Consider the following 23,602-nt stretch of genomic DNA (forward strand, 5'->3'; position numbering starts at 1 on the left):
AAAAAGTTCAAAAGATTTCCTATTCTAATGTAATCCCCTTCCACAATCTCTCTTAGAGATTGATTTTGGAGAAAAAATTACACAGCTCAATAATTTCAACCACCACTATCCTAAATCTAAAGAAACAAATAGGTTTTTAACCTCATACGGATTTCATTCAAAAGAAATAAAACGGTAAGTTTGAATCGGTCCAAAAACAAAACTTAAGAGCCTTTTTAAAAGTTTAAAATCTATTGCATTTATAAATTCATATTTATGATCATATAGGCCGAGATTATCAGCTATATAATTTTAGATTCAAAATCCCAAGATAAAAATTGGGCTTGTGCTTGAGCGATTAGCAGCAGGCCTATTAGCGTCGCTTCATCTCAAGTCCAATTCCTAACACTGAACTACCCAAAAAAAAATCCATCTACAAGATGGATTTCAGGAAGGAGAGAGAGAGAGATCCACCGCAAATTACATATTCAGAAAATATTGTTAAATTATAGCCAAGGTAGAAAATACAGGCTTGAGCAGCGAACGTACAATTTGACCCATGAGCCTCACTTTGAACTACTGCAGAATAAGCATCCATTAAATGATAAAAAACCGTGAGCCTATCGAGTTCCTCTTGAGAATTAACATCAAAGAGATTGTAAACAACCGTGATCCCTGTTGCATTCCTCAATTTGTAATGACAAGCCAACCACCCGCCTCCATCGCCTACATGCTTTCACTACTTTTTTCCCATTCCTTGTATTTTTAGTAATAAGTACTACAAGAAACTCCTCAAAGCCCAAGCTCCAAACCATTTGCAAATGGAGATATCCTAAATAAATATCCATTTTGAACTCAGAAAACCTCAATTCATCATAACTTCTTCAAAAAGAAAAAGAAACAAACAACAAAAGCACTGATTTAGCAGCTCACCCTATTCATTATGCTGTCAACCAAGGACTCTTGACTCTCAATGAAATAGTAGGCCCACTGTTGAGTAATAGCACATTTCTGCTTTTGTCAAGAAAAACAGAGGGGCCCCTAGTCAGTTGCATATGGAAACTATGTTGGGTTCTGTGCGGTTATTTGTAACAAAAAATATCTAGAAACTTGCTATTATACGGAATTCAAGCACTTAAGGTATACAAGTATGTGAAGATGATGTACCTTTGGTAGAAAATCACTGCCACAGAATATTCTCAAATGGAACCCATTAACTCGAGTGATGATCCGCTCGGTATTCTGGGTTCTCCTTCAATACGACAAAACCTTCAAGGACAGATGAGAGTGCAAGATATCTGTGAACAGAAACAGGTCACAAATCTTTCAAATACTAGACCACCAAAGAGAGAAAGCAGAAACAAGATGTAGGCAACATTGTGTGCGCGCACATGCACTTATTGCACAGACCACACTCAAATATGATTCGAAACTTTGAACCTAGAATGATTGGCTGACTGCCCCTTCTGATCAAACTACTTATGATAGAGCATTTTATGCAAACTAAGAAAATTGAAATTGTCTACAAGTATGGGGTTTCATTTTATGTTTGGCTGATCTACATTTACTATGCTGAGATCAGTTCAGAGTATAACTGGTCTTAATCTAACTAAAATATCCCCACCCATACTAGGGAATTCATGACCTCCATCCAAATGAGATCAGCTCTAAAATGTAGAGATATTTGACATATTTGTGTTCCAATTTTTGGGACTAAAATGCACAAAAACTACACAAAAAGGGAAGCCTACTTCTCAGTTGCCAATTCTGCCCTTTCTCCTGCTGATAGGAGAACAGGGGTTGAATGAGTCTGGAACCCTGTAATGGTTTTAGGACGACCTGCCTGTCCAACCACATCAACAGCCTGACCAACTCGGACTGGTACTGACACGGGTTTCAAATCTTCATCCACAGTCATTAGCATTCTAGGCTGCCAAAACAAACAATGAAGGTTTGCATCAAACAACGCAATCTCAGGAATACACAAAGCAGAACCAGAAAACTCAGCCCCAACCTGCACGGCCAAAACAAGGAAGTAGAGGACATAGTGGTATTTCCCCAATACGATGGACTTCATGTCCAGGCAAGCATGTAGCAGAATGATTAATCCAGCAGCTGCAGAACTGGGTAAGAAAATGAAAAGATAAAAGGCATCATATGAAAAGAATGGTGAAAAAAAGGAGCGCAGTACACCACCTAAGAAGAAGCAAAAATAGATTCTATTTTTATTTTTTTGATAAATGAACTGACGACTCCTTACAGACTTGCAATCAATTCAGTAGAAGTTCAGTCTGAAGACAGCTTTTGCAAGTTTGGTGGAAATTTTAGTCCAAATCATATTAAAATCAGAGAAAAGAAAACTTATACAAAAAACTTGAAATAAACTGAGATTCCAGTCAATCATCCCTTCCAACAAGGTTTCAATGAATTATTTAAAATTTTGAATATAAAACCAAGTAATCAGCATAAATCCACTTCACAGTTGCCTAATATTCACGGTATGATACCCTCAAATTCATTGCATCATGCTGACCCATCATACGCTGAATTTCAGCCTGTTCTGAAAAAAGAATGTTGCCTGACATTCTAAATTAAATACATGGGACTCCAGCACCAGGTGCCTTGGACTTACGGTGACAACAAAAATCGATCTGAATGATAAGGAGCTAAGGTCAATAATCCCTTCCCCAGATGTACAAGACCTTGAGCAATCCGTACCTGCACATAGTTAAATCAAATCAGAAGATTCAAAGCCAGCTATGGCCCCAAAGTTGACAATCTAACTTTGAAACTTACACAGTACAGAAGGCTGGCATCTTTGTAGTAATAACTTGAAAGGTTTCGAAGCATTCCAGCAATGCGTGCATTATTCGTGCCTGCACCTATTAAGCCCAACGAGATGGTGGCTGCCTGAAAATACAGTAGTAATAAGAGTTCTATTGGTTTCTTATGGACAGGTATTGAAAGTAGTTAAAATGAAGTTCGAAGAAAATAAAAAGCGACATCCATAATAAAACTGACCATGGCTACATCTGAATCAGCGTCATGGCTCAATCTGCTCAAGGTGTCCATAACATTAACCTGGTTCAATCCAACATGTTAGTCTCATGAAGCCTCATCTAGTCACTATTGAAGGGATGGAATATTCGAGACAGAAGACTCTTGGACGGCCAAGAAAGTAGGTAACCTTAGGGTTGGAGATGCAAAGCAGGCCAAGTGCTGAAGGCACTGCTCTTCTAATGTTCTGTTCTCCATACTGTAAAAGATGCCCTAGAGATCGTATAGCCATATCAAGACCTAACTCTTCAGCCATAGCAATAAGAGCATATCCAATCACAGCAGCTCCTTGGTGGGTCTCGCCCTTCTCAAGATGTTCTGCACAGATCCCCAAAAGGCTCTGAACCTGTATGTATGTAGAAAGATAATTTGTTTAAGCAAGGAGCAAAGTGAACATTCAAGTTTCCAATCAGTGTTCAGAAAGTCAGATGCGACCGCCTAGGCAGCCCTAAAGTGTGGGAAGGGGGGATGTATATTTAGAATAGTGTGAAGAAAAGATGGAAGGCTACTATAAGAAATTTCATCGACAAAAATAGGGTACTTATAGAATATTTTATAATCAGTCATATGTTATATCTTCATTCACAAGGAGCAAAGCAAGAGAGAAAAGAGACGAGGGATTAGAGAGAGAGAGCAGAGATTTTTACAAGCTTAATGGCAGTAGTGGTTTTTCTTACTGTTTCTCTTTGTAACACCTGCTCTTGTTTGTGCAAGGGAGAAAAAAGAGGAAAGAGAGAGGACAAGAGGGGAGTGGGGGGGAGAGAGAGAGAGGAGAAAGAGAGGACGCTTTCTTCAATGTTAATGGCAGTTAATGGTTTTATTCTCGAGCCTGTCTCTCTTCTAAACCCTGCCATCTTCTTCTTCTTCTTCTTCTTACATTTTTTTTGGGATTGTATATAATGAAACCATTTACCTTTGATACAAGGTGGACACATTTCCTTACAACCATTTGATGTGAAATTTGATAGCTTGGATGCGTCACAGAGTAAGAGAAAATTTCTTTTGAAGTTTGAGCCTGTTCAATAGAATAATTGCAGCCACTCAATTTCACATCTAATGGCCATGATTATTGTGATCACCCTGTATCAAAGGTAAATGGTGTCATTCTATTCTCTCTTTCTTTTACTTTCCTTTAGAGGGACTTACATAGCTTTTTTTAGGACTCCAATGTTTTTCTTGAAGGGGGCTTATGTCTTTTAACTCAATTTTTTTGTTTTAAGGGGATGGAACTAGGCAGGAGATCCATGCGCTCGCCTAGACCTGTTTGATTCAGTGGCCTACCTAGACTGCCTAGGCAACCAGGCGTCCAAATTTTTTAACATTGTTTCTAATTTTAAGGCCAAGAAGAACAGATCTTAAGCAATATCTATCCAAAATAACAGAAACACACCTTAAGCACATTCCCAGTGCCTGCATATGCGCAGGACATCAGCGCTACTTGGCAATATTTGGAAATTTTCTGGTTGAATGTTTTGGTCACTTCAATGGTGGCATCAACATTTTCCTGTTCGCAAATGAAGAACACCAACTAGTTATTTAGAAAGAACAAGCATAACTGGAAAATAGCAAAAAATAAATAAATAAATAAATACTAAATTATATTCTTGGGAACTTTTACAGTCATTTGAGAAACCCGAAACCTCAGAAGTCGGGTTATTAAGTGATCACAGACCAGGTTAATAAGTCACCAAATACCAACCAAAGTAAGAAAGACAAGTGAATACAGCAAACTAGCATATATTCAGAAAATAGAGTAAGATGATAGAGGCCATATTTTCCCAAATTTTAAAGATAGTACCTGTTTGCCCAGGTACAAAAGGCCAAGACCTAGAGGAAGAAACCGAGCAAGGGGCTCTCCGAGCTCAGACTCACTTCTTTCCATGAGTGCAAGTACAATGGACTGTGCAACATCATCATTGCAAGAACCGACATAAATGAGCCCAAGTGAGATTGCCGTAAATGCAATAACTTCAATTGGAACTTTTAAGTCAATCAAAATTGGAGCCAGAAGCTGAAGAACCTGCCAAAACATCAGCAAAACAGTACGGCCTTCTTATACATTGATTAAGGGGTATCAAAAGCAGCTTTGCATAGATAGACAACCATATCTTCAGATTTGCATGGATAGACAACCATATCTTCAGCTCATTAACTGTTTTTTTTGCTTTAGTTTTCTATGATGATACCCGTAACCCTCCCTCCCTCCCTCTCGGTTTAATGCTGATGCCTGGTGTCATCCTTTAGAAGAATTGGAAGGAATATGACAAGTAGGAGTACTAGAAAGGAGAGGAAGATCATAAGGAAGGGCATCTAGATAAACATCATATCCGGATCTTGTAAGCAATGAGTTAAAGAGGACTAAATGTGAGAATTTACAATGAACAGAAGGGAAGGCTGGAGTTTGGGCGCAGTTTAGGTTTTGGGTGACAGTGCAGCAAATTAATTTCATTTTTGGAGGAACCTTGAAAAGGAAAAGAGAGGTTAGACTGTTGGAGAATAGTTTATGAGTTGTGGAGCCTAGCAAAGAATAGGAGGCAACAAGTCAAGTGTGCTGTCAATGGAGGAAAGGTGATTCATGTCTATGCTTAAGCGGGAATCAAGGTATGATAATGTTTTCAAGCTAGTGCATCAATTTGGGCTAGGGCCAATAAGGTGTCGACTTGGGGACTGATTAGATGATGTTCCTTTAGATCTTTTAACAGATTTCTGCAACCATATCAGATTGGTATTGAAGAGCAGTCCCACTCCAAGGGTGGCAACATGTGGGTGGTTGGAAATTACAGAGAAGAATCAGAATCTATATATATAACCATCTCAAGGGGTTCCATTTTCTTAGTCCTCCATATGAGCAGAGCACAGAAACCGTGGACTATCTTCTCACACATAACGAGTCCTTTTGCCTTAATGGCATCTTAAGGGTGCTCCTTGGAATCAACTAGGACTCTCCTTATTTCATTTTGGCCTTTGTTCCCTTATCTGTATGAGGGGTTGAATTACATGGAGATGCAGCAATTTCATGACCATTGGAGGAATTTGAAAGAAATAAAAATATGAAAACATTTTTGAGTAATAGAAAGGGGAGGGATGTGGAGGAAAAGGTATCAAGGTGAACATTATTATCAGAGATCATGAAAAGGGCGTGTTTGGTAAGTAGAAAACTTCATGTTCACTGGAAACTATCACAGATGGTGAAACTATCGCAGTAGCAAGCAGCATTCATAGGCCAAGTCTACAAGTCTCATGACTGGGCTTTATGATTTCCTTAAGAACTCCTCTCTGGTCTATTAATTTTGGAAGAGGACTCAGTAAACACAGTTAACTATGAGATCATAATAATTTATTTTTTTAAAAAAAAGGCAAGCAAGACTGCCCCGACAACCGCAAATGTTGTGGAAAAGATACTAGAGATGGTTTATAGCACGAACATCAGTTTTGTTTGCCATATTCAAAAAGCAGTCAATGGCTAAAGCGATACCTTAGCCTGGTGGTGACTAAGGGAGGGAGGACAACGTGCCTGAGAATCAATTTCTTCTATATAACACCTTCTCAATTGTGTAATTTCCTATTGCCTAGTGATCAATAATTACTCTTCAAACAAAAAAAATCACTTCCAGATTTTAGGGACCAGATCGACAAGTCCAACTTCCATAAAAGCCCCAAAGTGAATATCAGAATTATAAATTTACTCATCAAAAAACCAAAAGCAACTCACCTCCTCTTTTTGGGTACCAGCATAGGCAAGACCAAGCCCCATGATAGCCCCTATCCGGATGCTAGAATCATCCTTAGTTACATAATCTGCCAGAAGGGCATAAGCCTGCAACAAATGTAAAAAGACAAGTGTTGGTTCTGGGTACCTGCATAGCCATCAGTTTCAGAAGTCATGGTAAGACAGAAAATGTAATAAAACTCACAGGGTCACATTCATTCCGGATGCCACAATTGACAATCCCAACTGCTAATAAAGCCCCTGTAATGACATGATTGTCATTGCTGTGGAAATACTTGTCAATCTGTGCAAGGCCAGCATCTACATCCCACAAGTGGATCAAACCCTGGATTTGTAGCCCATGTTATTAGAAATGTCCAAAAGAATAACCCAAACGATATTAGGAACTTTAAAAAAGCAGACAAGAGCTTTAGAAAATGTCAATTTTAAATAGAAAAACAGCCTACCAAACTAGCTGCAGCACTGGCTTTTCCATGTTCCTTGTTCTTAAAAAGCCAACTTCCTGAAGAACCGCCACTCGAAGATTCTGAAGGAACAGTCATCAATTTATCCTGCAAATGACAAAATATAGACGTTCATCCTAAGCTGCCCCAATAGATAGACAAGGTTCCAAGTCCAGAAAAGGTGTCCAGAACGTGCCTGACCAAAACCTGCATTCACAAATGCATTGACAAAAGTGGCTGCTAGGTTTTGCCTGGCTGAATCAACACTTGCTCCAGCACTCGCCCTGCCATCAATCAAATGCACCTGAGAAAGCAACGTATAATACAAAAAGAAGCCAGTAAATTCCCATAATTATCGAGAAAACTACATCTTCAGCTATTCAGCCAGATATTGTTCTTTGGCTTCAAAATACATTTTAAATACCTTCTGTCCATTAATAATCTCATCCCACTCAAGGAAAAATACAACTTAAAAAAAGACAGAAGGACAGAGAATGTTCAATTACAGAAAACAAGTGTGCGAAGGCTACTTCTACCAAGGCAGAGGATAAATGTATAAAACAAAAGAGAACCTAAAGAGTAAGGAAAGGGAGAGACTTTAGCATCCAAGATATTTGGATGCAATCCTATAAAGTAGTATCATGCAGTCTCCAATAGGCATATTTATCAAGACCGGACCAAACCGGCTGGTTAGACTGCCTACAAGTGCCTTGACTGGTCTGGTTCAAAGCAAAACCAAATTTGACTAAAAACTTGTTAACGCCAATGTTTAATTGGATTTAGCCTATTGGTTCAACTTGCTTTAACCATTTAGACAGGTTTAACAAAGTATAGAGAACCTTTTTTTTTGTAATATACTTCATTAAACTAGTATTCTTTTTTCCCTTTATTTCTTAAAAATACTATCCAACTTGCTTCGACTGGTTTTGACAAAACCAACCCCTCATTAGTTTGGAAGCCGATCTGGTTCAAACAACACTGCAAATAAATGAGCTACATCCTTAGAACTAGTAGTCTAACACAGAATTAGCATTCAAACATTTGTCAGCACTCAGGAAAGCCAGCTTACCTCTGGAAAATGAAAAACAACCTTAAAGTTGAAACCTTAGTACCCCGTAAATATGACAGATAAATAGTTAATGCAATGAGCCAGACAATAAAAAACTAGAATGTACCAAATAAGAAAACTCCTTTACTATATGAAGAGCATATCAAATACATCATGGATATGCTATAAAATTTGCAAGAGGGTCATTCACGACCCATTCTTAAGAAGGGCAGTGGTTTGTGAAACCCAGGCAGAAGGTAGTATGGAGAAAACTTGGGAAATAACTTGCCATTACTTGTATGCAAACACGCACATGCAGACACACACATATACATTTGATATACATATACCACAATGTTTTTGTGCGTCTCATAAAATCAGATACTTTGGCCTCAGCCTAAAATACACTTGATCATACTATTGTAGACTTCAAAGAGTTACTACCCTTTCCCTTTCCCAAAAAATCCTTGAGACACACGCACACATGCACACGCACCATCCCAAAATCCAGGACACTAGTACAAGTATCATATCCACACAAACAAGCGCACACGCACTAGACACACACGTCATGTATTTACTTTATACACAACAAAGTTTGGGCATATCATAATTATTATATTTCATCATAGTATTATTCTGTAATGTCTCTCTTATATGTCTACAAGGATCCTGAGAGAAGTTATCAGCATCTGTATCATATCATGCCTACCAATAGGCCAGGCCTACTTAGATGCAACACAAGTAATGCTTTCAAGAAGTTCTCTTCATGCAACAAAAGAATTACATGCTGCAAAATCCCCAAAAGCACAAGGTTTTGGACAAAAAAGACCAAAATACCCCCGAAACTTTACAGGGGCATTTTGGTCAATTTTTTTCAAGTAAAATATTTTTTTTATATTTTCCGAAGATTCACCTATTTTTTATGTACACACGCTCCAAATTTCAGATCAATCCGATTTGTAGAAAAAAATTAAAATTCAAACACTACCGGACATTCGAGATCGTCAAATCAGTCCAGATTGTTGGCGTTTACTGTAGCAGTACGCCCTTGGGCTAACAGGATCTTTTCCCTATATATATATATACGAATGTGGAAAGGGATAGATCACCAAAGATAAAAACAATCCAATTGGTGTACCTTATAGATATCATCAGGGGACTTAGGTTCCATGACCTCAATGTCCCGTGCAAGAGTAAGATAACCTTCACTTAATTTGGCATTGCTCATGATTTCTTGTAGTATCTCTCGCTGTTCTTCATTTCCAATCACCTCATCATCAAGATCCAATGACACACCCTAAATAAAAGAAATGTGTTTTAGCACAATTCCGACAAAAAGGACATGACGATATTTTTGGATAACTGTAGATGAATACACACTTAAATTATTTTATTTCCACATATCTTGTCAAATAGTTATATACTAAAGTAAGAATTATGGTCCCAGATAAACTATTAAAAACAGGGGGTTATATGTTCTATGCAGGTCAATGGAGTTAACCAACAAAGAGAAAGGGGTAAAAGACGTTCTGAGAACTTATTCATTAGGAAACATTTTCAAAACTTGTTCATGGCTTCATGTCCCCCTAACAGCGAGTTAAATAACATTAAGTACTCGTTGGTAAAAAAGGTGATCGTTGAATTTGGAACAATAAGTAACATTGACTTGGCTCTCGTGCATAGTGTTATCCATTAGGACTAATGAGCACTTCATATGTGAGGAAAGAAATATCCAAAATATCTCCTCTTAAAGAAATGTCTCACAAAAGTAGGGGAAACACATAGATTCTAGTATCATTGGACGAGATGTACATCATTTTGATCTTGTGTTGAGTAGGATTGCTGAGCTGAACTCCTAGTCAAATAATTTTGAAGGATCCAGTCCCCAAGGGCTTCGATATCTACCAAAAGAGAAACTCCCAAGTTTGAAAATATGAAACCATGCAACATACCTGTCGAGCCAAAATGTAGCAAAGCTGTTTCTTCTTTAGAGGATCCGAACAGCAAACAAATAACTGTCGGACATACTGTCAAAGACAAAATAAATGTAAGGTGAGGAGTCAAAAAATAGCAAGTGGCAACATAATGGGCATCAATGCTGAAGGTATCTTACAGGAGCATTATCCATGCGGAGTGCTACGCAAAGTGCACTAGTGTACTCCTCAAACTTGATGTAAATGGAAAATGCAATTTCGAGCACCAGCATATCATCAGGGCTAGGCAGATAGCTGAAACAGGTTTGAGTGGTAGATATTAGTCCAACAACAAAAACAAGAAACATTAATCATACGTAAAAAACCATAAGTCTTCCAAAATACTCATAAAATAAGTGTGACTGTAGCATCCAAAAAACAAATCGTGTAGAGGGTATAGTAGCGTGGGCCCCATGCTTTCGAAGGGACCATAGAGATGACGGGATCTGTTGGTGAATAGGCTCCTGGCTAGATAAGAGGTATTAATCCCCACTAAAAAGTTGTTGGCAGGAGTATTTTTCTGAGCTACAAAGTGATGGTTCTGCTCAAGCCATTCTTTATCGCCCCATGCTTCAGAAGGGACCATAGAGATGACAAGATCTGTTGGTGAATAATCTCCTGGCTAGATAAGAGGTACTAATCAACAAAAAAAAGTTGTTCGTAAGAGCATTTTTCTAGGCTACAAAATGAAGGTTCTGCTCAAGCCATTCTTTATTGCATTAAAAGCAGGAATCCTGCCATCCTGTTACCATACCAGGTTGTCTGGTAGATAGTCTTCCAACTAACTACCAGAAGGCTGTTAGCTTCAGGGTTGTTTAGTCAGAATGAATCTATCCTCAATGCTGGAGTATCAAGTTTCTGGACTATTTTATGCTATTTCAAAATGAACATGACTTAATAGATCATCTTCTACTTAAAAGTGCATACACAAGGAGATAGGTTTCTAACTCAATGTGGTGCTTCATGGTACCGCTGCCGGCATGAGGAGCAGATGCACTGTGAGGTAAGTATCTGGTCCATCCTCGAAAAACAAATCTCATGAAGGATCCACTAATAGCTATCTCATGGGGACTCTAGAACGCTCTGAATAACAGAACTTCACAAGAAAATTGATGCAGCATCAAGGTTCTCAAGGTGAGAATAAGAGCTTTGATCATCTCATGGGCATTATATAAAGGGTGCAGTTTGTATAGAGCCGAGGCTCTAAACAATCAAAGTAAAGCGCACCTTCAAATAGTATCGAGAAATGTGGTTTCAATATTGAAAATCTTTGTGATAGCCTTAAAATATATATATTCATCTTTAATTATAAAATTTAAAGCTTCAAAAATAGTGTAGATGGAGCAGATCTATGAAAACTTGAAAATCTTGAAAATTGACGGTCCCAAAATGCATTATAAGATGCACTATTTCCAAACCTTGAAATCCATTTTTTTCTCATGTCCATGCATCTTGATGTTGAGATGATCAATTTGAGGATAGTTTGGCATCAAAACAAGCTCTTCTAGTGAAATTTTTTAGGTGGGCTATAATTTGATTGTTTAGAGCCTCAGCTCTATATTAACTTTTCCCTTATATAAAAGATTTTCAAATCATCAAAGTGCACACTATATAAAAGAGTTTCAATGCATCAAAGTGGATGATTTGATTTGGGATTCTAAAGTACATTTAGTGAAATAAATAAGGTACAAAACCAAAAGTAATAGGTTCCAAACCTAAACCAGTTTGGAAGCTACTTTTCTTTTCTTTTTTGCTTTTTTTCTTTTTGGTGGGGTGTGGGGGGAGGGGATGGGGAGTTAAAAAGTTCAGTTTTGATGGTGGATCTAAAAAGGACACTGCTCCTCAAGTGCAGGGTTTTATATGGAACTATGAGGTTCAATTTTGAGTCCAACTGAGAGACCTATAAGGCAGAAGCATAAGTTTAGACCGGACGAGCATATTTCTCATGGAGTTCTTAAGACCACTTGTAGCGGGAGGTGATTTATTGAATCCCTCTACCATGCGTTGACACCAATTTAAAATGTTGATCCTATAATCAGGGTGCATTGCCATGTACCAACTATTGGGAACTCCATCCTGCTTCTCTCTGAGCTATACTCGAGGCAAACAGCATCTGCTGGACTTGAATTCTTGAACAGTTAATGAAAGGTGACAAAAGAATTATGAAAGCGGAGGAAATAATGGTGATGATCATAAAAGATCCACGCATACTTGACTGATAGTTTACAAGGCGCTTACCTAGCAAAACTGGTCAAGTACAAACACGTCCGTACGTAATTAGTGGAGTCGATGTGGTCAACTAACATATCTAAGTCCTCCACCTGAAATGCCAAAAATCAATTAAATAAAATTCAAGACTAAGACAATACACAAGAAAATAGACTAGGAGAATCCAGAGCGTACCTCCATTAAGAGATCAACAGCTTCAGGTTCAGCATTGTGCTGTAGCAAAGTCAAGACAGAAAAAAAAGGTAAATGACAAAAAGAAAAGAAAACTGAAACAAGTTTAGAAAATAATGAAGTTCAACATGAGTATCCTAACACCAAACAAATGGTATCAAAGATTTATTTATCAATAAAAGATCATAGAAAGATATTTCAGATTGTTAACTGTTGAGAAATATTATAGAAACTGAGGACAAAGGAATGAAAAAGCAGCATCAAGACAGAAATTGCAGGGTATCATACCAAGAAAAAAAATTGGAAAAATAGTACCTTTACATGGAAGGAAACAATTTGCTGAACAAGTTCCATAAGATCATCAATTGGGGCTTCATCAATCTGCTTTACAAAGAGGTGCTAGTGTTGGTACCAGAAAAATATGAAGTCATTCATAGCATAAGCATTTTTTTTTGCATAACAGGACATGGTATTTGACAGTTGGTGAAACAAGACATCAGCCTATACAACCCAGATAACCAATACCCAGTCAGACCGCATAATGTGTAAAATAAAAGACAACATTATGTAATTGAAAAAATTGTAAAAATAAGAAGTCCCCAGATCATCTACTTATGCAATGCTTTTTCACTACAGAAATGTAAGGACTGTTCCTTAAACTATTTGGTGTCCCATAGGCAAACCGTAGCATGTGGCCCTTGGCCTCATGTCACGTCGTCACATGTCGACAAGTCAACACATGAGGACAATCTTTATATGTTAACCTCTTAAAAAATATCAATAAGGAACATGGGGGACCTCAAACTCAAGACAGTTCGAGTCACCCCCACTACTTCAACTACTCTCACTCCACTTTGTGTTACAAAGTTACAAATTATATTATCTAGTATAAAACAATAAAAATTTTACTTACAAAATTAAGTGTACGAACGTGTTTAGCCATGTCTAATTTTTAGGCTGACATACTAGACAACTGCATCAGTCATAGACATTGACAACATATCGTGTCCATGTAACACTGCTCACAGGTCAAAGTGATTTCAGTCACTAATTTAGACTGCTGGGTCTTTGGCCCTTTCCATCAAAATGGTCATTCAAGAAGATTTTTCTATGGGACTGGCTCAAGCTAGGATTCAATCTGTCAGTAGGTTCAATAAGAGCCAATCTAATGAACCTTAGATTGAAAAGAATTCCACCAAAGTAGAGCATTAGACTTGGATCATGAGTGGAAGACCATGTTTGCAACGTCCTTCACACCTATTGGTGGATCCCCTTGGAGGGGCTCTATAGCTCATGTTTTAGTTCAGAATTGAATCTAAGTCCTTCTGAATTAGGGGGCATTTTGAGGGATAGTCTCAAGTAGTGAAGAAGGCTTTCCCTCTCACCAGATCAGCATAGGTGGAGAACTAAATGCCATTTAAGCAATAACGCTAAAGAATGCTATTTGGATTTCTTTTTGGGTGTCTAAAGGAAAAATAACTGCATGTTTTACTGAACAAAATTGCATTGACATGTCAAGAATCACTCTTCTTGTGGTGGCTTGTTGATATTCCGAGGAGATCATCAACATTAACAGTAGGGTGCCTATCACTTCCATCATATTTTAGGAGTTACAAATGAGAATGCTGACTCCAGCTAAAGAGGGGATACGATGCATAGAGCTTCACTTATGGTAGGGAATGAAAACTCACTATAATGACACTTCTGCAATCTCACGTGCATATCTTTGCTTGCATGCACTGGCCAGTGCAACTACGTATATATCTTTTAGATCAATGATATGCTACAAGAGCTGACCAGAGAAGCAAAATTCTTCCGTCCATGTCTTTGTTGCACTCACAAGTGCAACTAAGTGCACAACTTTTGAATCAATGAAAATCCAACGCAAAAGAAATTAAAACCTCTTTCCGGCAAAAAGTAGAATGCATGAGAGCTAAACACTATATAGGGAAAGACCTTTTTAACCAACTTTTCAACCACTCCCCCACAAGGACTACCAATGATGAGAACTTGGCAAAGTCTCATTTTATGCAGTTACCACATGTAGAAAGACATACAGTTCCACCCTATGAAGAGCAAAACACGCTCAAAGACTAAAAACTCACAAAACAAATTTTGGGAACGGCCCATTTTTTCCTCAACCCATTTGGGAGTGAAAAACAGTCCTGCTTGGTCCGCTCCACTATTCACAAGTGATGGACTTTTGTAACCCCACTTGATAAAACAATGCCGCCAAAATTTTTATGATCCAGCAACAGGAAAAACCATGCTTTCCCTTCATTTATAAATAACTCCCTTATTAGATTTGTATGGCCATCTAAAAGGGGCTCTAGTCTGGAATGGTAGTTGATTTTACCCAAGAAAGGGACCATACTTGACAGTTGATATCTGTGTGTGTCCGTCTAGTTTTATCCAAGGGAGAGAATAGGACTGTATCTCTATGAAGTTGAGTGATGCTTGTGCATGCTTTCATCCAACAAAACAAAACCATTTCCATTAAAACAGTCAAAATAAAACTGTAAGCAACAAAGGGTAGCAAATGATTAATCAAAAGCAAAAAGAAAAAATAAAAGACCTTGAACAAGAGTTTCCAATTTCATCTCAAATGACTTCCCTACCAAGTCTAATCAACATAAATTCTATAAGTTTTTACCATGTATATTATTTTAGTTGATAAGAGTATGGGAAATAATCATTGTGTCTTCCAATGTCAAGTCATTCAATTCCTTTCATCTCATTATTTATGTTTCAAAGGTAAAAATACCATATTTTAAATCATGTTCTTTTGACAACCAGTTTGTGAACATGGAACAATTAATGAGATCAAGAACATCTTGTCCCAGAAGAAAAGAAACATGGAACAATTACTAGATCAAAACAGCAGCCGTAAACATGGAGTAATTAATGAGATCAAGATGGTAGCCGTCAAGCTTCACCCAGTGTAAACTCTAATAGGAGAATACACCAAGTTTATTAATAAAAAGACCAGCGGCACAAAAAGGAAGCCTGAAATGGAGTTGTCAGTAGTAACCACAGGGACAATCCAACACGCATGCAATATTAGCAAACACAACAAACATAATATTCAAAGGGATAGTTCACAATGTAACCTGGCGCTTTGTGTATTCTTGAGAAATTTCCCCTGCAAGATTTCTGACCAGACCAAAGAAAATTTCATATAGTGAGCAAAATTCAGCACATCTCAGTTAATTCAGTTCAATCCAATGCTAAATAAATGCAATTTTATGAAGGGAAAATAATCCCAAAAGAAGAGAAATGCTTGCATCCACGACAATATTAGAAAAATAATGATCATGATGATGACAACGGCAACGATACTGATGACATACAATTCTAACAATAATAACAATGCAAGCAGCTATTAATGGTGGTGGTGGTGGTGTTGTGGTGAGAAGAAGAAGAAAATGAAACATAAGCATTGAAATACAAACAGATGAATCTAAGAAATATAATTTCAATAATAACAGAAAAAGGAAAGATAGATTAAGCTGTATTAAAACAGAACACGAATATCTGAATTAAACTTGAGAGATTTACAAAAAAGTGATTTAATCCACACTTTTGGTTTTGAAACTTCATAAGAACTTATAAGGGGATAATTTTCAGAAATGTAGATTCTATAGAAGCAATCTTTCATTCCAGAACATGGTGGAATCCACACAAGGTCACTTACAACTCATAATGTATTCATGTGATCACACTTACAATGCATATCACTCATAACCACTTTTTGAAAACCAGGATTGCCTGGCTAACCGATCATTCAAGAAACAGCTCGGGATCGGCAATGCAGTGATCTAAATCGGTGGATCAATCGGTTTGGGCCGATCCAGCCTTAAAAAACATTCAAGTAGTTTTTTAAAATCATTATAAACATTGTTTTCTGGGTTTCCAACAAGGGGGTATTGCATAATGGATTTTCATTATTTTAAAAAAATATGTGACTACGAAGATGTCGTTTCCTGTTTGAGGGTTTATTGATATTATATTCAATTCACAGTCAAAATGGAACATACAATTATAAAGAATATCAATACATAGTCCAAAATAGAAGATACAATTATCAAGATATAGCCTAATACCAAAACAAATGACAAGCTGCCTCATTGGCATTCTGATTAACCTCGTTAAATTGTCAAAATAAATCATTGAGTCAGTTGATGTATGAGTATGGAGGTTCAAACTTGAAAATAATAGGTTGACCGTAACTGCCCAAGTAGTTCAAGAATGAATTGGGCATGGGGAACCATTCTCCTAGCCTGAAATCCCCAAGGGTGCTCCAACCCTTTTACGAAGCCCCACCCTCCTGCGCCAAGGGCTCGGGTTGTGTATCTCTTGGAATTATGCATTTTCTTAAAATGTATTTTAGAACTTTATGTATAGTACTCTTTTTTTTAAATGTATTCCAAAAAGATACTACTATTCTAAAAACAAATTATACATTCTATTGGAATAAATATCGCAATTAAAAAAAGAATTATTATTATTTAAAATTTTATATGTCATATATTAATAAATATGACAATTAATTTTTAATAAAAACCTTTTACATTATCTTATAACAAAAAACTACAATTTACAATTTACAAGATATCACTTTTAAAAAGAAATTATATAATTCTATTTAAAAATTTATGTTTTCAAATTATAAATCAAAATAAAGCATTTTTTTCAAAAATTGCAAGCCTTTTTCCCCAAAAAATTAAAACTAAGCCAAGAAAAATTTAGATCTTCATAAAACAAAGGAAAAGAAATAAGGAAATTGAACAATTTATTAGCTTTTATTTTTCAAAAGGAAAAAAGAAAATCTTTTAAGGGCACCCAAGCATGAGGATTCTTTTGGGCCAAGATCTAAATAATACTAGGTTTAGATCCTTTAATTTGAATCAAAGATGCTATAGAGAGATGGATGAATATCCCTTCAAACCAAATATGAAGAAATTTGGTGCAAAATCAAACATGGAATCTTTGATTAGGGAGATTTTGCAAAACAAAAATATTTTAATGTAATGTTAACAGATACAAAAAATATATATATATATATATATATATATATATATATAACCCTAAATCTGAGAAAATAAAAATTCAAAACAAATAATAGAAATTAAAAATATAAATACCTCGTTTAGATGAAATCAGATGTCTTCTCGATCCTAATTTATAAATCTTGAATTCAAAAAACTCAGATGCCACAAAACCCAAAATTTATCAGGCTAGATATAAGGAAAATTAGATTTTGATCACCCAAATTGAATTTTTGATGTTGAAGAAGCTTTGATTAATATTCTTTAGAATCAAATTTGAAAGAATTTGGTTCAAATTTGAAAGGGAATCTTGAACTTCAATGGATTTATCCAAGAACACCAAAAAAAACTTGAATTGTTCTTTAAAAAAGGGAATATTAGCTTAAAATCTACTTGCAACAACTAGATCGTTGTGTTTAACCTACGATCTAGGGCAAAAAACTTGAATTTTTCTTTAAAAAAGGGATATTAGCTTAAAATCTACTTGCAACAACTAGATTGTTGTGTTTAACCTACGGTCTAGGGCTTAATAATAAGCCCAAACTTCAATCATTTTCATGAATTATTGATAAAAAGATAAAAAAAATGTAAAGCTCAAAAGATGTAAAGCAGTCGAAAAAAATATAGTCCGTCAATTATTGGTGGATTGTTTCGACTTAGAATGATCCACATGTTCTCTGTCTGGTGGGTTGTCGATTCGCTTACAGAATCTGCGACCCACTAAAGAATCGGACCGATTACCAATACGCTCTAGGAACTAGTTCGTTCAACGTTGATTCCCAATTCGGACAGGCGATTCCCAATCCAGATCGGTTACAAAATAATGGTGTAAACAAATAGTACATCACTTCACCAGAATAGGTTGGAATGCCTATATGGCTAATCTATGCAAAGTTGGTGCTTTATTCAACAATACAGCATGTCCTTCCATAACCTTTTGATGTATTTCCCATACAATTGGTTCTTTTTCCTGGACTTTACTTTTAGCAATCCAAAAGTTGAAAGTAGCATGTTGTCTAATTAGACCACGAATTACAAATGTTTGTGAGAGCTCTATTGCTATTTCTTGGGGCAATCCGCATCAATGAAATGAAAGCAAAGGGCCCACCATAATGAAAGAATGATCCAAGTAATGACCCATTTACCATGTAGAGCATCGCAAAATCTTCCCTCTTTGCCTTCAATTACATCTGAAAAAAACTTGTAAACTTTGTGTGACCATCCCTTATTGGTTATCCATTTGATCACATTATCAAGAAATATATCTACGGTTTCATGTACTAATTCCTCCTAATAAATCACTCACCAATCTGGACTGTGCATCACCAATCCAGATTGGAATCAGAGTTCAACAAACCAGTTCCTAGAGATATAGGGAACCGGTCAGATTGTGTGGTGATCGCCAAATCTTGTCAGTGAATCGGTGACCCGCCAAAGAATCGGTCGATCGTTTAGAGTTAGAACGATCCACCAACAATTGATGAGATACCTTTTTCTTGCTTTTACAAGTCTCGAGCTGTAAAATTTTGATACTTGTGATGAGCAACTCATGAAAATCAATGATCTTTGCTCTATATTAAGCCCTAGATCGAAGTCCAAACACAAAAATCTTGTTGCTACAAGTAGATTTAAGCTAATAATCCATATTTTGAGAAAAAAAATGCAGTTTTTTGTTCTTGGATAGATCCGCCAAAGTTAAATATTCTCCCTCAAATCTGGTTCTAAAGAATATTAATTGAACCTTCTACAAGATCATAAGATTCAATTTGAGTGATCAAAACCCAGTTTTCCATAGATCCAGCCAGAAAAATTTCCGCTCTTTGGCATCTAAGTTTCTTAAATTCAAAATATCAAAAGTTACATTGATTATCTACAAAATGCATTGGGGTTTCGAATCTAGGAAGTACCCGATTTCATCTACACTAAGTATTTATATTTCTCACTTTAAATTTCTTTTATTTCAAACTTTTCTTTTCAAAAATTTAAGTTTTCATTAAAATATTTTTGCTCTTCTTGGAAAAATACGAAAAATCAAAGATCTCATCTTCGATTTTTGAACCAAATTTGTTCAAATTTGGTTTAAATTAAATAACCTTCATTCATCTCGCTACACTATTGTTGATTCAAATTAATGGATCTAAAACTAGTATAACATAGATCTAGCCCAAAAAATGCTCACATTTAAGGTTTCCTAAAAATGCTAATTTTTTAAAAAATGTAATATATTTTCAAATTTTCATAGGGGTTCTATTTGACCTCTTATTGGAAAGGATAAATGGCAATCATTTGATTTTATTTTTTTTTCTTCATTTTATAAAGATCACGATTTTTCTTGGCTCAGTTTTCTTTTCTTTTTTTTTTGAGGAGGTGAGTAGGGGGGGGGGAGGGGGGTGGAGAGAGATCTCACGTTTTTTTAAAACTAATTTTTGTTGAATATTTTTTTATCTATATAGATTTTTGTTTTCTTATAAGTTTTAATTTTGTTTTACTAGAAAATGACATTTTTTAAATAGAATGTACAATTTTTTCTATAAAAAGTACTATCTTGTAAATTGTAATTGTTATCTTTGTTATAACACAATGTAAATTTTTTTAAAAAGTATTATCTCCTAAATTATATTTGTTATATCAATTAAAATAGAATATATAAAATTTAAATAATAATTCTTTTTGTTATTGTAATATTTAATCGTATGGAACCACTACAGGGTACGTACAATCAGCCACATACTATTGAGTCTAAACCCCAGACTTATGCCTCATCCGGCTCAATGATTTGTCTTGACAATTCAACGAGTAGAATCAACATTCGAATGACAATGAAGCAGATCGTCAATCTTTTGGTATTATATTGTATCATGCTCCATCTTGGATCATGTAGTTATTTCTTGATAAATGTATATTCTAGTTTGACTGTGGAATGACAGTAATATCAATAGAGAACTCAAACAGGAAATAGCTCTTAGTATTCACACATTTTCATAAAATAATGAAATCCATTAGGCAATACCCCTATTTTTTTAGAAACCCAAAAACACCACTTATAATGATTTTAATCAAAAACGTATTTTTTAAGGCCAATCAGCCCAAACCAGCTGATCCACCGATGCGGATCACTGATTCGCCAAACCAGACCAAACACTGCTCATAACATTCACTCCATAACTAAGTTCGCATATGCATGCACCTATAAATAATAGTATAACCACTAAAAATTTATAATTATTTCATTTATTAATTATTTGTATCTTTTGGCTGTCTTGAACCCCCGCAGTCCATGACTCCATGTAACAGCCGCTTGGACCACCTAGGCATCCAGGATACCCCACCACCTAGGTATCACCAGATGCTGTTGAGCGCATTAAAGATGACGTAGTAGGACATGGCAATAGAAAGAAAATTGACCCAAGTAATTAATACAACTTTCAAGAAACTCAAACCTTTTGTAACTTTGTTATCATTTTAGGCTTTTAAACTTCAAAAGACAAGGTACCAAATGTCAGTTAAGTGGTCAGGCTGAGACAAAAATCATTTTCCAGGGTTCCAAAACACAATAAGGTAAGTGATGATGCTTGTCATAAATGTGCTCTATATTGGGTGGCGAGAAGCAAAGTTAAAGCACATTCCTCAACCAAAAGAATTAAGGAAAAATGTTTTCCGCAATGCACATGAGACGTTTGTCTTTTGTTAATTACATCTTAAGTGGGCAATGACAGTTCCACACAAATGAAAAGACATTACAATTCAATGAACATGGAATATTTGTACTGCAAAGACATTACAATTCAATGAACATGGAATATTTGTACTGCAAAGACCCGTAAGGGATTAACCATGTGGGAATGCAAACACCCTTACTTGATAACCAGACAAAGCTAAGATTCAAAACTCAGGACAGACTAGTAAGTCGAACTCCAGAAAAAACGAAGCCCCGGGGCAAATGCAAGAACAAACCATGATAATCGCAATGATGGCAATGGAGACACACATGAGGTTGTTGGATGGGAGCATGTTGGGGTAATGAAACAGAATCCAAGCAGATACCACGACAGACTCCATGATCATAGACACATTTCACCAATTTGGGAAGCTTCGCACAACAAAGAACTATAACAAGAAATATCATTTGATAGTTTGAGGGTGAAGGCCAAGTGAGTCCTTCATCCATCTTTGGTAGTGCCAGCATAGAAGAGAAAAGTAAGGACAGGGCAGCCAGTTACTTTTGATGACTACATAGGAGAGCAAAGTTTGGTGATAAGAGGCATGATGTATTTGAGTCATTTAACCTTTGATTAAAACTGGAGTGATGCAATCGCATAAATTTTGATTTCTAAGTACTGTGAACACTTTGAACTTAGAATATAATCTTATGTCATGATAAATGCACACAATACTTCTTTTTTTTTTTTACACTACATATAGCGGGGGTTTGTGCAGGAACCCCATCCATTGTATTAAACTGGACAAAAATGTATAGCAGTCAAGAGGTAATCCTTGTGTAATATAATATTTACAAAAATGCATATTCTTGGGAAGCAATTTTCCAATTCCTTATATTTTTTTTCAAAATAGATTAAATAATAAAGCTTTTATTTCCACCAATCACAGATAAAAAAAATGTTTTAAATTAGAGTATCCCTTTTTCATGGTCCTTAATTTTGCATTGATTTTAAAATTCTATTATGAGAAAAATAATCATCTGCAAAGTAGACCTGATTTTGGCTCATTTTGCATCACAAACTGAAAATGACTTCTTCTATGATCAATACAATGAAAATCAGATCTCACCCTTCAAGCCGACAACAAGATCCTATGGATTTTCAAAGCTCTTCCAAATGGAAATTCAAAACCCCAATGCAACAAAGCAACAGGGTTCCAAAACCTCTAACGTTTGCATGAGAACGCCTCAAGACTCTATTAACATCCTCGATTTGAAATTCTACTACACCCAAAATGTCATACTCTGCAACGATTAGTTTTTCAGATTGCTAACACTCCACTTGGGTCCAAACATTAATGACCATGGAACTCCAATAGAGAGAACCAGAACATGACACAAGTACCAAGTTCAATAGCTGAAGCACTGACATTTGTTGTATCAATGCATTTCTCCAAAAGAACATTAAAATGGCGCCCCACCATGATGGCACAATCTATTGAATTTACAAATCATAAGGGAATCAAAATATCTTCGAAGCAAAATTAACTGGTTAGATTTGGTATATCTATCTTGGTATTTCAAAGTATACAAAGCCAACCCAGATCTATTTAATGAGATCAGAGAAAATGGATAACATGCATATTGTAAGGTCATTGTTGTAATAATAGTTGCTAAATCACGATCAATAAAATAGAATCTTAAAAAAAGAAAACTGAAAATAACAGGTAACCAAGAAATGCAAACGTTCATTCATGAAATGCTCACCGCACATATTCATGGCCCCATGAACCAAGATCTCCTTTTGAACCCAGCAGCCGATACTTTAAACTCTCCTGCAAATGTTGACAAGCCAACATACAATATTGTTGAGGAATACTGAATAAATAGAATATGATTCCCTTAAGGTATTATAAATTTCTGACTCAACGACTATCAATAGGTAGCAAAATAAAACCAATATACAACAATAAAATCTGAAACCCAAGAATAATATAGGATTTATGAGATAAAAAAAGGTACAAAATAGATATAAAATCAAATTCAAAGATCCAATACCATTGACTTCATGGCTAAAATCAAGAGAAAATTACATAATCCCCCCCATACCCCACAATGAAGGATACTCAACATAGTGGCAACTCCTCTCACCATCCACACTACTACTGTTTTTTCTCCCATCAACCGACCATTACTTTACAATAGCTTATTGGACAAAGATGCCCCTCAACAAACAATGAGTAAAAAACAATAATAAAATTCT

The 23,602-nt window shown here is 36.1% G+C and overlaps 1 protein-coding gene across 6 annotated transcripts in view; it reads right to left on the minus strand.

Moving 5' to 3' along the window:
- Nucleotides 1-466: 466 nt before the first annotated feature.
- Nucleotides 467-23,602, minus strand: part of LOC18445333 (26S proteasome non-ATPase regulatory subunit 2 homolog A) — a 28,425-nt gene continuing 5,289 nt past the window's right edge. For 2 of the 6 annotated variants that reach the window (XM_088859407.1, XM_088859406.1), the window contains 23 exons: nt 23,107-23,174; nt 15,744-15,786; nt 12,949-13,014; nt 12,637-12,675; nt 12,472-12,554; nt 10,374-10,488; nt 10,213-10,287; nt 9,399-9,557; nt 7,406-7,493; nt 7,213-7,317; nt 6,951-7,091; nt 6,749-6,853; nt 4,835-5,056; nt 4,427-4,540; nt 3,167-3,382; nt 3,001-3,060; nt 2,776-2,889; nt 2,612-2,697; nt 1,994-2,102; nt 1,731-1,909; nt 1,147-1,277; nt 913-990; nt 467-811 (listed from right to left, as the gene is read on the minus strand). In XM_088859407.1, the coding sequence (XP_088715533.1) occupies nt 1,193-1,277; nt 1,731-1,909; nt 1,994-2,102; nt 2,612-2,697; nt 2,776-2,889; nt 3,001-3,060; nt 3,167-3,382; nt 4,427-4,540; nt 4,835-5,056; nt 6,749-6,853; nt 6,951-7,091; nt 7,213-7,317; nt 7,406-7,493; nt 9,399-9,412 (1,638 nt within the window). In that variant the 5' untranslated portion in view covers nt 9,413-9,557; nt 10,213-10,287; nt 10,374-10,488; ... (3 more) ...; nt 15,744-15,786; nt 23,107-23,174 and the 3' untranslated portion in view covers nt 467-811; nt 913-990; nt 1,147-1,192. Of the gene's footprint in view, nt 812-912; nt 994-1,146; nt 1,278-1,730; nt 1,910-1,993; nt 2,103-2,611; nt 2,698-2,775; nt 2,890-3,000; nt 3,061-3,166; nt 3,383-4,426; nt 4,541-4,834; nt 5,057-6,748; nt 6,854-6,950; nt 7,092-7,212; nt 7,318-7,405; nt 7,514-9,398; nt 9,558-10,212; nt 10,288-10,373; nt 10,489-12,471; nt 12,555-12,636; nt 12,676-12,948; nt 13,015-15,743; nt 15,787-23,106; nt 23,175-23,602 lie in introns of all 6 variants that reach the window. The other 4 variants (XM_088859405.1, XM_088859403.1, XM_088859408.1 and 1 more) reach the window with 3 other exon arrangements.

This window comes from Amborella trichopoda, chromosome 2 (genome assembly GCF_054954075.1).
Source record: "Amborella trichopoda isolate Santa Cruz 75 chromosome 2, AtrichopodaSantaCruz75HAP2 v2.0, whole genome shotgun sequence".
Classification (NCBI taxonomy): Eukaryota; Viridiplantae; Streptophyta; class Magnoliopsida; order Amborellales; family Amborellaceae; genus Amborella; species Amborella trichopoda.